The sequence below is a fragment of the Megalopta genalis genome, chromosome 5, assembly GCF_051020955.1.
Source record: "Megalopta genalis isolate 19385.01 chromosome 5, iyMegGena1_principal, whole genome shotgun sequence".
NCBI lineage: Eukaryota > Metazoa > Arthropoda > Insecta > Hymenoptera > Halictidae > Megalopta > Megalopta genalis.
In genome coordinates this window covers 4,403,130-4,419,286 of record NC_135017.1, presented here as the reverse complement: position 1 = coordinate 4,419,286, position 16,157 = coordinate 4,403,130, and the positions used below count along the sequence as shown (strand labels likewise).

The following is a 16,157-nucleotide window of genomic DNA, read 5'->3' as shown; positions in this document are numbered from 1 at the left end:
AATGTTCAACGATCGATAAAAGGCCCGGCGTTTCTATATTTAGCGGCACGATGCATTCGAATTTCCGCAGTGCTGTTATGGGCTGTATTATCCCGCATTACGAGACTCGGCCGGGGACTATCGATTATCTAAATCACCGAGGTGTCATAAGATTCCATGCTGGCGTGATGTAAGATACGCGTGACGTTGCCGGCACACTTCGTTAAAAATGAGCAATACCGGAAGATTGATAAGATTGGATTTTTACGTTTGGTTGTGTGACGTATCGATATTCGTACGTGACGGCAGTCGACTCACGAGGGGATTCGTAACCTTGTTAATTATTATAAATTCAAATTGTTTTGGAACTTTTAACTTTTAACCTTAGCTCTTGTGTTGGTCTCCATGTAATAACTCCAGAAGATCGAAGTTTCTTCGGTTTGCATTTGTAGTTTTCAATAGCATCGGTTAAATGTTAAATAACATTTTGTGCTGGAGCAGCATAAATACGAATTTATAACTTTGACAAAAGTTATAAACGCTTTAGAACGCTTTCAAATATTTTCTAATTTATAGAGAAAATGAAGTGTACCACGTGATCGAATGTACCTTTGACCAACAGATGACAGTGGTTCTATATCGTTAGAGCGATAATCATGTTTGCGTTGAGAACCACCTGGCGTTACGCGGCTTGCCAAACTATTTCGCGTGTATTTTGAAAACTGAACGTGATCTGCAACTTCTACCGACGCTTTCCCAAGGCCGAAGACACATTCTATCGCCCACAGTAATTATACTTTCTCCGTCATTTTTATTTTTCAAAATAAATTTAGATATAATCTGCGAGAATTGTCTTATTTCGGTCGTTTCTGCTTTTATGATCTTTTTAAATCATGTTTTCATACCTAAAATGTAACTTTGAACTGCGTTATTTTGTTCATAAGAGTTCGTAGAATAATACCACGTGGATGATAGTTAAATGACTGTTACAGTTACAGCGCGAAACTTGTCAACACTTTTAATAACGGACGTTCTGAAAGATAATTTAATTTTCGCGAGAACAGCCGCGTTAATTTGTGTAAAAAAGTGTACAGATTCGGATAATATTTATTCCGTAGTGTGACACAGTTGTTTCTGGGATTACCCATCTGTGTGTTTGCAGTATACTAACTTCTTTCCACGTAAGTGTTCATTGTCAGTCGTTTACCGGACACAGCTAATACGCGGAAAACGGCTCAATAACTTGAACTCGTTTGTTCGGCCGACGTAACCGTTAACGTCATTCATTACAGCTGTTAATTCGACGTTCAGCGTACACATAGTTCGACTTCCCGCAAAGCTTAGTGAGATCACAGTCATAGTCGTCATGTTCCTTCAGAATCTTTCCTCGTACAGCATCCCGTTTACGGTGATTCTTTGATAAGTTTGAAAACTAATTTTTAAATGAAACTAGGAAACCATTTATTTCGTTTGTTCTTGTGCACAATTTTTTCTTTTTATCTTTGTTAAATTAAATTAGCTTTCTTTAACTTTAAATTCATTACTAAAAGTACATATTATCGAAATCAAATAACAAATTTGTAAACATTTATTGAGGAATTCTTTTATTATCGTTTAATATTGTCGGCTGCTTTGTTAGTAAATTCTGAAATTGTTGTTTGCGATAACATTCCTCCAACCGCAAAACACACCGGATACTGTCGACCATAAAAAATATGAAGCCGCATGTCTAAAGGTTACTTGTTGGGCAAATCCAGCAATATTGTGTTACAAACCATAATTCAATATTTACTGTTAGTTTACCGTGTTACACGGCTGCGTACAGTGTTGTTATGGTATCGCGTTCGCCGCGAAAATAAAATTTACGCTTTTGCAAACAATTTCATAAGTGGGTACGACCGTTTTAAGTTCCCTTTAAAGCGAATGTCGTAAACATATCGATTTAAAAACGAATAGTTTTGTTTTACAATGTTTGAGGAATCCGTTGAAACAATAATCTCGTGGAAAGTTATTGCACATCTGGCGATGCGCTTCGAAAGAATTGCTACGATAACAATAAATAACTTGTTGCGCGAGTGTGGCTATCGTTTCGGCAAGAATAAAAACAAACACCTCGAATTTCTAGTACGAACTTTGACTGGAGATTCGTTAGAATTCTTCAATTTTCAGAAAATTAATTTCAGAAGCTATGAAGCAAACTATAGCATCTAGAAAATTAATTTAACGGTAAAAATATCTGAAAAATTTGGAAAATGTCTTCGTACACATCTAAATGTTGTTCAGGTCGGAATGATAGCGTTATATATATATATACACTGTGCCGCGGTGTGAAGTTCGATATCGTTCTAATCAATTCGTGGTAATCGTGTCCGCACTTCAAAAAGAACGGTTATGGGAAAACCGGCTTCACGGAGCATGTGTTATATCTAACACACTCCAGTGGCCTTAACATTTGGAATTTCCCGAAAATCTTACGTCAGGATATCATTGTTAACGGCGTGCCAAATATTTTTTAAACTATTACAACCGAAGGGGAAATACTTGTAATACTGCTCTATATTTTTAATAAACGCGGCCGCGTCTCGCTGTAAGCAGAATTCTTCGATATTAATCTTCTACGAAATTGGAATTTAATTCGGGACTGTTCCCGCCACTCCGTCACTGTAAAAACAGACTGTCGTGCTGTCTGGCAGGTCACGTGGCATGGAACGGCAGCGAATTTGGCTGGCCCCGGTCTAGTCGGTTGACTTTATCGTCTGTCGCGTCCGTGACGTCACGCGACGGTTTTCTTCGTCTTAGAAAACAACGTCGTCCGTTTTTCGACGGATAGACGACGACGACGACGACGACAACGTCGTCGACGCACCTAAAAACCCGCTTTCGCCCCTCTAGCTGGTCTCTAAAAATAGCGTGGGTGGGCGGCCGGTGCCGTTTGCCAAACAACTAGTACAGGGTGCAGCTGTCGACAAAATAATGCGTCTATCCTTGACGACAGAGCGAGCATTCCTACACACAGTGCACGACAGGAGACACGGTTCGTCGGGAAATGTTTTCCTTTCGAATTTATGTCCTCGATGGGGATTCGCTTTTTTCTGACCCATCGTACCCTTCCCTATCGTACCTCTGCCTTCTCCTTCCGTCCACCATATAGCCGCGAGTCTTTATGCTAGGACAGCCCTGGCCTCTGACGATCGCTTTCGCAACCTGCCACCTGGATACACGACGTTTCCCGCTTTTTCGAGACACGGACTCTCTCTGTTCCTTCTACTATTTCTATCCTTGACTAGCTTATAGTCACACCGTTCCTCTTCCGGGGCACTCGCTCTACAGTTTCTGTTGTCCTTGCTTGCACGCTCTCGCTACCGTTTATTTATATTCCTGCCACTTGAGACAATCTGACGCTCGTAGCGTTCGCGAACTTATCGGTTTTCGAAACTGTTCTTCACAATTTTTCAGTATAGTCTACCTGCTAGACTCGCGCCACGGTCGAAACAACCTGTTTCTTAATTTTCAATTTTATAAACTGTGTAAAGACTATATCCTATGGGTAATGCTCGAACAAATTACAATCGTTGGAGCAAGTTTTCTGATAAAAACTTGACAAAATCGAAATGAATCCGCGATTGCAAGATATGTATATATGTTGAGAGTTGAAATTCGGTTACTTTGTATATGCGCTCGACAGTATATGTACTCTGGTGAAAGCAACTTTCTGGCGTGTGTCTCTTTAACGGGGTTTCCTTGAAAGATTTTGAAAACAGAGAGTACAATGAAATTGGCCTGGAAGCCAAAATTTACGCGATCACGAGGGTCGACGAGCGCAGCAGACGTTTCTGCGAGCGTCTGGTGCGTCTAAATAGGGAAGGATAGTCGAAAGAAAGGACGTTATACTGCCTCGGTGCAAGCTTTTTAAAGCTGGAGGAAGGTACTTTGAACCGAACTGGTTGGTTGGTATAGCTCGCTGCGGATAAATCATCGTGACGCGTTTAAGGATTAAATTATCGTTTTCATTTGATCATAGGCGAGAAAGTGTTTCGATCACGGATACACGGATCAATGAAATATCAATTCCCAAATATTGAAAACGTGCGTTTACTCCAGAATATACACAATGAAAATACACGATAAAGGGGTAACGCTAATTCACTATTAAAATGAAATTCATTATCCGTCCGTTCTGACGTTTTATATTCGCGTGTCTAATAAATCCATAAAAGTCACTGTCTATTTATGTGTTGACTGGGAACTTCCACATAAATGTGTAGATCATGTTACTTCCGCTATAGTTGAGTCACTTGCAGAGCCAGTCGCGTGACCCGATGCCTTTCGAACGAATAGTTCTAGTCTACAATACCATGCTACCAACCGCCGCTACACTTCTACGTTAACAAAGAATGCGAAACATTTTCATTCTCTCGGCAAACAGAAAATTCATCGAAATACAATTCCGTTTCGTCGAATTCGCTGTTCAAAAATTACTGAAAGAAACGTGGAACAACGTGGCGCACCGGTGCCGCGAGATTGTACCGGGTGGTTAATCAGTTCCGCAAACCAACGTTACGAGTCATTACATTGTTAAACGAAATTGTTTCGACCTTAGACCGACACTTGAACGGTATATTTTTTTTTTCCGTCGAAATGGATCACTTATGGCGTTTCGGTGACGCAGTCCGCGTTGCGCAGAATTGTAACCGTTAAAATCAAATTGCCCGATGCGATCTACGTATGTACGTATTACTATTTGCTCGCCGATCGAGTATGGTCGCGTGAATGCGACGACCGCGTTGTGCCGCATGGCGCGCGCTAATCCGTATTGTTCTTTTTTTTTTTATCTCGACCGGCCACGACTTTGATAAAACTCGCGAACAATTAACCTTCCGAGCCGTATTGTATTTCGCGGTAAAGCGCAAAAACGTCTTCCTGTTCGCCGGCAGATTTTCTCTGGATTTTTTTCTTTTTTAATGAATAACGTGGCTTTTTTTAACGAGTACCTTGCAGAGATTATATTTATGACACGTTGAAAGACGTCGTTAACGTCGTTTCTGCAGTTTGCTCGTTTGGCATTAATTCGCGGTTGATTTTGCGGTTTGCAAAACGATTACCGACAGTTTCACTTATAGGTACACATTGGTACCTATTATTACTTGTACAAGATTGTACTACCTGTGTATGTAACTTGTCCGGTTAAGATAGAAAATTCGCTCATGACAATTAATCGAATAAAGATTGAAATGCAAATGTAATTAATTCGCGGTTTTCTATTGTGTTCTAGGATACACTTGTGCACGCATTACCGTCGGACAGGCCTGGATTCGCGAAGGGTATCCGCAAGAATATCGGGGGGCGCTGGCGTCGCCTGGTTAAGCGGAAACCGGAAACGGAGACTTGTGCCATTCCTCCTGAGCTGAAAGATCAGCTGAAGACGATCTACGTCTATTGACGGATCATCAAACCGTTGTCGATTCCGTCAGACGAGACTTCCACTCAGTCAGTAATCAATGTTTTCCTGTACGTAAGATAACTATACCAAGAAGAAGGGCGAAGATGTACAATAAAATGAGGATCGGAGCGCACGACGATACGAAGCAGAACTCGACACACGAGCGACGTTACGGGAGCCCAGACATCGTGAAGAGAAAAATAGGAAAGAACGTGCGGAGCTTTAACGCGAAAAAAAAAACATATCACGAAGTGCCTAAAAACTGATAAACCATCTGACGCGTTGCATATTTTTGCATAGATAATTGTATATTCGTAGGCATAGTCTGCGGTTAATTGACAGTTGTCACCGAGTCGATCAAAAAGACAAAAAGAAAAAAACGACACAATGATTCTGGTCAATTGTCGACTGTTTTCGTCGGATTGTAGCAGTTCGAATTTAATCGTCGCTCGATGCCCCGAATGCAAACCGATGTAAGAAGTTTTTTTATGCGAGAGAGGATGCAGGGACGTTTTTAGAGTTTCTGTATCTGCGCGTGCGCACTCGATGAGAGAGAGAGAGAGAGAGAGAGAGAGAGAGAGAGAGAGAGAGAGAGAGTTTCGTTTAGAGAATCAGGACGACGGCGTCGAGAACCCCATGAGACTGAAATGTAAAATGTACGACAAGACAAGTTACCCTCGTTGCTTTTGTGTACGTTTTTACATGATTAATATGAGAAGAAGAAAGTCGCTTTTCAATCGTTAGTATTAATGTATACCTGAGACAATGAACGACCGTCGGAGCTGCCCTAAGCTGCTGTGTCCTGTATGCCCGTTATGGCAGCTCTGCGCTGTGCCCGTAGCCGTGCGCGCTCCCCCCCATGGTTGTTCGTTGTTAGACGAATGACCGATGGAAATTAGGCGTATGAGCATTATTTGAATAATACATTTCGAAAACGTAATTTCGATTGTTTTATTTGGCTGGCTGTGTGCTATTTTGAAATAATTTAAAAAGGATTTTCCTAGAAAATTATCTCATTGCTTCGCTCTCGAATGAAACGTTCTTCTATATTATATTTGAATGAATCCTTTATTTTATTTAATGTGCTCAAGCATGCGGGACACCAATCTAACGGCACAATGGTGTATTTGGATCCAGAAAACGGCGAAAAATGTTCTTTGACTGAAATGACCTACTTGAATCATCGCGTATCAAACTGTTGCTCATATCGAATTGCTTTAGACAAAGGAGAAATCTTTTTATATATCTGATAAAAAGACACAATATGAAATTGTAAATAATAATTACATTTTTCTCAATTTTCGAGATGATTCATTTTCAAGTCATACAACACCGACACGAATGAATGAAATCGACAAGAAATCGTAGTAGATTATATCTCTAATTTTCGATTAACAACCTCTGAAAAATGTTTTCGTCGATGTGCTATATTTGTATGGACTCAAATGTGCCCTACCATGTGCAACGGCAGATCCTCAAAGCTCGTATGTGAGTGTTACCTTACGAGGGATCCTCCGAACAGTTCATTTCAAATAGTTTTGTAAAAAGTGATCCGCCACTGTTACTATATTAAGTAGGGGAAAGTGCGACGGCAACGATGCAGCATTTTGTAGATATTGTAACATAGACCGATCTAAGATTTGTTAATAATATTCGACGGCTCATATTGAGCCCGTACTACAGCGCTAATTATGGTATTTTACTTGTATTGTTGTATGAAGCAATACCGTGTGCTGGAACGCGGCCATTCGGTAGTGGCAGGGACGGACCGCGCATTTAAAATCCTCAAAATCGTATGTTTCCAACAATGAGAAGACAAATACCTCGATCAATATTTATGAAAAAATTTTGACATTTCTAAGGAAAAAAATAAAATAAACGCATCAAATAATCTATTACTTATTATTTAATTTCGCTAGCAGCACAATTGTAACGTCTGAGGTCCCCTTTTGCGGGGCCCATATTTTCACTTCGTTGGTAACAGAACTATACTTTGTTGTCAACAGAGGCCCGTTGCGCACAGGTCCGTCACTGGGTAGTCAAGCTATTCGTTTCTGTGTTAAGCATACCCTCGCACGCGTGGCTTTTGCGCAATGTCGATAATTTACGCGGATCGAACCGTCGAAAAGACAAACGTGTGCGCGATACCCGACGTGATTTCGCGCGCGACATTTGAATCGTGCGTTGCAACGCTGTAGAGTGTACATATGTCGTAGCATCACTTCGTTCGGCGGAACGGATACTTTAAGGATCAATGACGTGCCTACATCCGTGTACGATAAAATGTTGTTTTTTTTAAGAATGAAACCCAGATGGAATTCCATGTCCATCAGCTAGTCACACGATACTAATTGTTCGAAATGAGAGATAACGTGTATTGTATACCTTTCGGAGCAGCTTGAAGATTTCCTCGCGAATACCTGTCTGAATACAACAATATCAAATAAAGTATTCAAAAGGACCTATAGGCTTTTATTTCATGCCACTGTGTCCTACATGATTTCAGTGAAATTTCTCGGAAAGTCTACGCCATTGTGTTCTGTATTATTCCACTCGACTATCCTCGGAACTGTTGATATTTAAAAAAAAAAGTTCCAGATAAATCTCGAAGGCTTTTCTAAGAGATGAATAATCGGAAGCAAGTATTTATTTATAGGATCATGTTCCAGATGTACTTTAATATAGCCGAAAAATACCACGCCATTTTGAAACTGTAGTAACGGTTTTCAGACACAAGTAGGTTTGATATCCAGACTACCATAGTTTTCGACAGTATAATGTGTCTCTCACATCACCGAACTTTTGTCCGAAATAGCTTTTGATTATCGTCAATAGATTCGAAGATATTCGAGTGGTTCGTGTCAAATTAGACACCCGGTATACAATTTCAGTGAAATTTTCGTGTATATATAGCACCTGTGTTACTTTTAAGAAGCTTGGACAATTGGACTTGAAAAGTTATACTTACAACAATTTGGAATTTAGTATTTTCTAATTGTAATGATAGTTAATAAACTTTTCGAATCGAATTGACATCTAACAGGTGAAATTGATTATTTTTAAGAGATTGAGACAAGCTACGCCATTTTTAACTAGTTCAAATTAGGATATATAATATAGTTATATTTCCTTGTCATTTTACAATTAGTGAAGAAATGTTTAATTTTCTACGTTAATAAAGTTTTACAGGAGTTGAGATTTCTATTCTGTGCATTTCTGATGTAAATACAATTAGAAAAATAGTTCGAGTAACCCAGTACGTTAAAAACAGTTTCATTACAATAATTTTGATCGCAAAATTTCGTTGAAAAAATTAATTTTCTTAAACAGATTTTTCGGCACAATATAAATTAATAATTTCAAGGCCAAATGTGCCTTTGAAACTTAGTAGGATAACTGTACTCAAATATATATATATAAGAAATTATTTTAAAATGATTTATATGAATTCACGAGATAAAATTATTTCCCCTGCGTTGTTTCAATACTTAAGTTTATTTAATCAAAATTAAATATGCCCGAACCTGATTCATAGTTTTGATTTGAAATCCAATTGGCTGTAAGATTTGGTATATGTTCCACTTTTCCTGAAGGACTTTAGTGAGAGTTGCCCTTACTTGGACATGATACATACATCGCAATGACTGGTCAATTTGATTTTCGAAAATCAGAAACTACTTATTAAAAATAAATCAATTAATCTTTTAATACTGATTGCAATTAATAATGTACGGGGTATTCTCTTGAATATCTATGAAACTATTATTAATACAAAAAAATATTTCAAACAACATAACTTCGATAGCAACTTTTCTAAATCAAATTATTTAATAGATCATAAGTAATATTTTTTAAAATGTAGTCATATATTTTCAAATATATGAATTTACAGTTCCCTATAAAAAGTACTATGGCGGTAATAACCGAAAATATATAATTAATTGAAGAGACTATCTGAATAAATACTATCGACTTTCATGTAATCTCTACGTATTCAAGTATATGTACATAAAAATATGACGAAATCAAATTTTAGTGTTTTTAATTATGTACCTCTTTATTTTACCAAATTTCAGAATTCGTTGACATAGTATTTATATTACAATTTTTCGATAGCCTATGTTTTTAAAAATAGTTTAAATTCATTGAGCAAAATTTGAAATTATGTAGTGCATATTGTAAATAATACAATGTATCTGAACAATTTTGTTCATAACGTTTATATCGTTTAAAAATTGTTTCCATTCAATGTGTCATATGGTTCCGCATCACATGATTAAAGATATCATTTGCGGTGTACAAAACAGATTTTCGGATATAATAAAATCTATACAAAATATTATATTATATTAATAAATGTATAAAACGGTTTTAAAAAGTAAGTGACTATACTATACAGTTTTACTAATCATTTCAAGAATTTATCTTGAATTGTTATTGTACGATGTATTAATTCAGAAGCATATAGGTTAGGTTACTCCATTTTCCTTATTTGTGCACCATTTCAATCGTTAAGCACTGTATACACATGTAGTATACTACGTTAGTTTAGCATAAGAAAGCAAAATGTAGACGATAAGATCGCTTTGAAGTAGTATATACTATTGTTTTACACATTGTTCGATCATTTCCACTTAATTACCACATTACACTACTACGAGGCAATTTTAATGTTAGTGTAGCAGAATTTTAGGTCAATTCCAATTTTTTAAATTTATAAATATCAATTTGCATAAACATTTACAAAGTAATTAATAATACTGTATTTATAGTATATACTTGTTAGAAAATATTGTTTCGAAATACGCGATGAACCACGTAATAATTTAAGATTATTTAAAATTTATTAATTGTACAAAGGCCATTTTAAACAAATACTCTATTACAATATAGAAAAAATGAATTCATTCAACGATTTTAAAAAAATTTAAAAGTGGCAGTCATATCTTCGAAACAGAGAATTATGTTTAAAAAATTATAATTTCTAAGTAATTTTGAGTCATAGTTTCAGATGACTCATTCTGTATATTTGAAATATTCGTTTAGTCTAAATGCACCTTTGTATTATTTGTAAGAATTATCAAATGACCTTGAAATAGTCTTGAAAATTTGGATCTTAGATATCTACAGACAATTATCCTACACACGGTATAAGGGCGCATTTTATTCCCTGCGAAATATGAGTAGTGCAGTACAGGATAATCCAGTACAGCTTTCCATAAGGAAGAAGTTGGCAGATTCTTTGAATCCATCTCATATGGAAGTGATTAACGAATCTTATATGCATAATGTGCCTAAAGGAGCTGAGACACATTTCAAAGTAGTTGTTGTCTCCAAGGAGTTTGTTGGCAAACCGCTTCTTAAGGTGAGAATTTAAAATCTAGTTTTCTGCACATTTTTGTGCTAAGTTATTCTTAGGCATAAGTCAGTATGATTGTAGTTGTATAGAGAAGTATCGTTACCATAAAAAGAAATGCTGGCTGTAAGAGATTCCCCTATTTGCCAATTTGTAAAGATCATTTATTTTTCTAAATTTTCCTGTTATTGTATGAACTAAAATTGAGTAATTATTTGCACATTCCGAATTTTGTAACATAGATAATTAACAAATATTTTTCTCGAAAAATTGAATTTTTTTCCAAAATAATGCAATCTTTCGTTTTCTAAAATTTTAAGATATGTAGGTTAAAAGATGTTCTGTATTTTTGTAACGAATTAGTACAAATAGTATCATATTCACCAAATTTTCCAAAATGCTCTCATCGAATATCATACTAGAGAAATCTCTTAATTATGATAAGAAATATAAAAAGAGTGAATATTAGAAATAATAGGTATAAAAAATTTCGATCGTTCGAAATCAAATTAAAATAATAGATGATACGAACATAATATTCTTTAACAGCGTCGTAAAAAGAATAAAAAGAAAATCGTTCTCTAAATGATTAATTTTAAATTGGAAAATATAATTATAAAAAATATACTCTTGTTTAAATAGCGACATCAAATGATAAATAACTTGCTGCAAGCTGAGTTACAGGGCGGAGTGCACGCGTTATCAATAGTAGTAAGTACTTATAAATTTTAAATGAAATATATGCCCCACTAAAGTTCATATATTACTCGAATAAATTTGGTCACCACTTCTTTTTGAAGGCAAAAACACCTGACCAGTGGGAAGACGGCAATAAAGTCTCTCCAAGTCCAGCTTGTATGGGCGGTTTTGGAAGATGAGATTCTTTAGTAACATCTCTTTAAATATAGATAATTAAAAATAACCTAATAAGCTAATTCAGACAAAAAATCTCGAACGAAACTTATTGAGTGTTGTGAAAAACATTTAATCATAATTGTAAATCAAGAGTAAAAAAGAAAATAAAAGGTTACATTAATGTCATAAAGCAAAAGTGTCCAGTCTTAGCTTTCCCTCATTCTCTGTGAAATAGAGTACATCAGCAAGAGATTGTTCCGCTATTGCCTCCTCTGCTCTGTCGAACATCTGCAAAGTACAATTATCGTGCTTCAGTATAATACAAGAAAGATTCGAACAATATAATACTTTTTTGATAAAATTGTTTGATGAATCGATTGTCGAGAACCAATAATTAAGCAATTAGAAAATCAGATCAAATAACCTAGTACATTAAAAATAATTCCATCACAAAAAATTTCCTATGATCTCGCTTTTTGGATGAAAAGGTTGCACAAATTTTAATTCACTGGAATAAAAAGTTATTTGAAAATAATTTATATATACGAAATAAAGTTGCCTCCTTTGTATTTTTTCCAAAATATAAATAACAAATTAGTTCAAATGAATGTATGTATTTCATTTATTCCTAATAGAATGTGCTCAAGCCTGGTTTAGATCTTTTTCTTTTCGATTCTTTTTACATACCCCTCTGAAAGTAACGTCTATAGGTGAACACTTGAAATTTGGTCCAAAATTAACAGAAACTGTAGCACTTTTATGGATAGAGACTGTAGGATAATATGCTCCTTTGTTGACATCCAGAAATGCTTCACCTTGACTAATGCCATTTTTGTAAAATATAATTTTGCTGCCTTCTAGAGGTTTCAAAGCTTTCAGTGCTTCAGGTACTTGGTCCTTTTCTTCGTAGTAGAGATGGCTTTTGAACTTCACTAGAGGCTGATACATAAGTAGAATTATAATAATACTATAATTACTTTTATAATCATTTCCTATCAAAAATGAAAGAAAATTTCAGAGAAAGAGATGATTAATTGTTAAAAGTCCAGGACATCTTTTTTATACGGAGCGATGTATTTTTGTTATTATTTTTAAACTATTGCTTAAAACTTTTACTTACTCGATCTTTATACGTATTAGGTAAGTGTGAAGCATCATGCGTGTCAGGAAGAACAATTAGGAACCCTAAAGTATCACCCTCTCCATAACCATGGCTATAATGTTTACCTCGACTTTCATGAAATCGCGTCCCTTTCCTGCGAACAAACGTATTTAAAAATTGTTAATTTATTTTACATTTAACATCTTAAACTGATAAATTGATGGCAGCCTTCCTGTAAGTTATTAGAAAAACTAGAACCTCTGTAAGTTATTGGCAATTTAATATTTTGTTGGCTTCACAATGTTTTAAACGATATACGCTCTAAGTTTTAGATAAAATTTAAGTTATGTTTGTACCTAGATCTCCAAGAATATCCGAACTTATCATAACCAAGCGGAGCTTGAAGATTAGCATACTCTTGACCCCATCCTAATCTAGTAGCTGATCCTTCTGGCATCTCTTCTATGGTAGCTTCCCAGTACCATGCTCCCCTGCTTACATCTAAAAAGTATACTAACATTAATCAAACATAAAATCAATAAAAAAACTAAAAGTTTATAACAATTTACATCACGTTTACTGAAATAATAGAAAATCTAAAAATTGGATTATAATTCTGACATACTATGAGTAGCCCTGACCATGCAATAGCCTTTTTCTCCAGTGACTGCCAGTCTATCTTCTGATACTCTGAGCTGTGGAGCTCTATCGTGCAGTGCTAACAACACCGTACTTGGACTAAGACCTCTGTACAGCCATCCAGGAATTGGTTTTCCTGCCCAGTCACTGCTTTCGTCAAATTCCTGTAGATATAGTCAATTTATATATTATCGATTAACGAAGGTATAACAGTATCGTACCTGTCTGAAAGGTGCATGTGGATCAGGCTCTGCAAGGATGTATCTGTATCCATCTTTGTTGAATGGATGTTCAAGGGGGTATCCATGTGCAGGTAATTTTGGTGCAGTCATGTCCGAGCCCCTGCCTTTCTTGCCTGGGCCACTGCCTGCACCTTCCCCTGGGAACTTGCGTTTCGCATTGCGGCCACGAAGTCCTCCACTAAGAGGCACTAAATGTTCCATGTTGAAGTGTAATGTAGTCGATGATTAATTCGCTGATTTTAGAAATAGATATCGTTGCAAGAACACGGTGAATTAGTTTTGTATAGAATTTCACTGGTTGAGTTTATTATTCAAGGATCTTTATAGTTGATATTGTCTACTACATGTTAATAAGTAAAAATGACATGGTTCATTAAAACGATTATTTGTACTGTAAGCATTACGATTAAGCAGGTTACTGTATGATATCACACCACTGATTATAGTCTTGATAAGATAAGAACTGATCAAAATAAATAGTATGATTCCAGGAACGTACTAACTGACAAATAAATGCATATTAAATTGTGGGTAAATGTGGTAAAAGCAAAATTAAACTTTTTAATAATTACATAGCAAACTAATCACATATTTGTTATAAATTTTTTTTAAAGAAACTGTTACACAATATATTCAATGGTAACACTTACCAACATGTTGCACACCCATTTCAGTCACTTTTAAGTGACCTCCTTTAATCATGGCTTCATAGTTTGGCTTAATCATTAACAGATCAGAAGAAACCAATCCAAATAATTGACCGTCTGAACTACTTTCATCAATAGTGAATAATGCTCCAACATCTTTCAACAGAGCCCTGTGTATCTGGATTAAAGTACTCATTGAAACACACAGAAACAATATATGCATACAAATTAAATTATTTCACAAACTATTGCATACTAAAATAGAATTAATTTATTTATAAAATTAATTAATTTATCTAAGATCATTTAGCAAATCTTACTTACAGTAGCATGCCAAGATTGGGTGACTCTGCGAGGCATAGTAGTCATGCTATCCCAATGACATTCAATGAATGGAATGATATCTTTATCCTTATGAAAAATAATCCTTGCTTCATTCTCTTTCTGTGCCATCTGCAGCAAATTTGCTATTGCTGTCACACACATTTGTGGGAAGGCTAAAAGACAAAATTTCTAGAATACATATGATAGATGCAAGCAGCAAACTTAATAGAAAATGGAAAATTGTAATCCTTCTTACGTGCTTGATTTTTCTTGAAGCTCTCTAAACCAGTCGGAGAGCAATTTTTACACATGAATATGTAATTCATCATAAATGGTACTAGTTTACCTAATTGGTATCCAATGCATGATTCGTGAAACCACCTGGAGCAACTGGCACATAGTAGTTCTACTATGTTGAGATTTCTTTCCTTTCCACTAGAAAAATTATATGATCAAATTTATAATTGTTAAACACAATTTTTAAATATTATTCAACTGAATTTTATATAAAGTTACCAATAGCAATTTCCAGTTTCACTGTTAGTAGCACGACCATTAGGCTTCTCTAAACTCTCATCTGGTTTATGCTTCTGTTTACCCTTATCTTCTGCTTTTATTTTGATTTTATCCTCCATAGGTTCGGCTTGAGATTCCTCCGCCTTATCCACTGAACTGTAGAAATTATATTTATAATTATATCAAATTCCGTTTGATTAATATTGTAATAGTGTTTTCATACATTTTAGTTTTTTTCTTCATTGAAATAGGATATATGTGAATGGAACAAAGTAATTTTATATGATATTACACAGATAAAATTAATTCAAACGTGTTCTATCATAGAGATTAACAATCTCAATGTAATTTTGTGTGACAATATCGTATAGAAACTGTAATAGAAGACCGATGATATTGAACTAAATGATTTGTACACGTTTGTGACCTACCGTAGCGTAGAGTTCAAGAAACAAACAATTGAACATAACCTCAAAGATATTCAATAATAGAAGTTTTGTTTTACTTTAATGAAAATGTATCTTAGCATTAAATATGTTAATTGAGTAATTAGTAGTAGTTTTTGTTATATTTATTTGTTATATGTACATAATGATTGGAAATACCTTTCAAACTTTTCTTCTGACATGTTTGGTTATGATTTCAAATAATTCGTTGTTTTTACTGTTACACAAATATAAAATTATTATTGTTGTATAGATGTTTTTCGTATTGAATATTACAGTCGAATATAATTTGTTTAATTCATGATTAATATTTAACCTCGATACGTCGCGTTTTCAAACTTCACGGCCATTGATTGGTTAAAACAAGATTAGGTAACTCAACAATATGTTACATGAATTCATGATTTACCATCCATTAGATATAAACAAAATTAAATTAATTACAAATTAATAAAGAATTTGCTGATAAGTAAAAATGTACAATTTATTTTACAAATTAGTCTTTATACAAACTACACTGTATAAATGAAATAAACTTTGAAGTATTAATTTTAATCAAAAATTACAATTTATGACATAACATTAGTTGTTTCAATATTTAAAATGCATCA

The 16,157-nt window shown here is 35.1% G+C and overlaps 3 protein-coding genes across 10 annotated transcripts in view; 2 read left to right on the top strand and 1 right to left on the bottom strand.

The window, feature by feature from the left end:
• LOC117219696 (uncharacterized) overlaps window positions 1–7,880 on the top strand; it is a 129,479-nt gene extending 121,599 nt beyond the window's left edge. For all 4 annotated transcript variants that reach the window (XM_033469038.2, XM_033469046.2, XM_033469063.2 and 1 more), the window contains one exon: window positions 5,252–7,880. In XM_033469038.2, coding sequence (XP_033324929.1) covers window positions 5,252–5,419 — 168 coding nt within the window. In that variant the 3' untranslated portion in view covers window positions 5,420–7,880. The remainder of the gene's footprint in view (window positions 1–5,251) is intronic.
• A 1,699-nt stretch (window positions 7,881–9,579) lies between these two features.
• Window positions 9,580–11,826, top strand: LOC117220031 (DNA-binding transcriptional regulator BolA). Of its 4 annotated transcripts, none has more exons than XM_076521559.1 (4): window positions 9,580–9,797; window positions 10,519–10,784; window positions 11,418–11,486; window positions 11,576–11,826. In XM_076521559.1, the coding sequence occupies exons 1-4, from the start codon at window positions 9,776–9,778 to the stop codon at window positions 11,651–11,653; spliced, it is 435 nt and encodes a 144-aa protein (XP_076377674.1). In that variant the 5' UTR covers window positions 9,580–9,775; the 3' UTR covers window positions 11,654–11,826. The 4 variants fall into 4 exon arrangements, with proteins under 4 accessions (XP_076377674.1, XP_033325558.2, XP_076377675.1 ...); XM_033469667.2 differs by having other exon boundaries at window positions 9,644–9,797; window positions 10,540–10,784; XM_076521560.1 differs by lacking the exon at window positions 9,580–9,797 and adding an exon at window positions 9,832–10,166 and having other exon boundaries at window positions 10,540–10,784.
• On the bottom strand, window positions 11,737–15,929 carry ash2 (set1/Ash2 histone methyltransferase complex subunit ASH2). 2 transcript variants are annotated; one of them, XM_033469646.2, is made up of 11 exons: window positions 15,706–15,929; window positions 15,101–15,256; window positions 14,841–15,019; window positions 14,585–14,757; window positions 14,264–14,438; window positions 13,593–13,801; window positions 13,358–13,535; window positions 13,089–13,233; window positions 12,751–12,886; window positions 12,318–12,569; window positions 11,737–11,918 (listed from the first exon to the last, which is right to left on the bottom strand). In XM_033469646.2, exons 1-11 carry the CDS (start codon window positions 15,726–15,728, stop codon window positions 11,814–11,816), a joined length of 1,731 nt encoding a protein of 576 aa, XP_033325537.1. In that variant the 5' UTR covers window positions 15,729–15,929; the 3' UTR covers window positions 11,737–11,813. The 2 variants fall into 2 exon arrangements, with proteins under 2 accessions (XP_033325537.1, XP_033325544.1); XM_033469653.2 differs by lacking the exon at window positions 15,706–15,929 and adding an exon at window positions 15,324–15,514.
• Window positions 15,930–16,157: the final 228 nt, after the last annotated feature.

Bases quoted from the DNA above. Each gene is read 5' to 3' on its own strand.
- ash2 (XM_033469646.2), bottom strand. From the start codon at position 15,728: ATGTCAGAAGAAAAGTTTGAAAG. The intron at 14,758-14,840 runs GTAAGAAGGATT...TTTGTCTTTTAG, and splicing joins CTTCAAGAAAAATCAAGCAC to CCTTCCCACAAATGTGTGTG. The intron at 12,570-12,750 runs GTAAGTAAAAGT...CTTATGTATCAG, and splicing joins CTAATACGTATAAAGATCGA to CCTCTAGTGAAGTTCAAAAG.
- LOC117220031 (XM_076521559.1), top strand. From the start codon at position 9,776: ATGTATAAAACGGTTTTAAAAA. The intron at 9,798-10,518 runs GTAAGTGACTAT...ACCTTGAAATAG, and splicing joins GTATAAAACGGTTTTAAAAA to TCTTGAAAATTTGGATCTTA. The intron at 11,487-11,575 runs GTAAGTACTTAT...TTCTTTTTGAAG, and splicing joins TGCACGCGTTATCAATAGTA to GCAAAAACACCTGACCAGTG.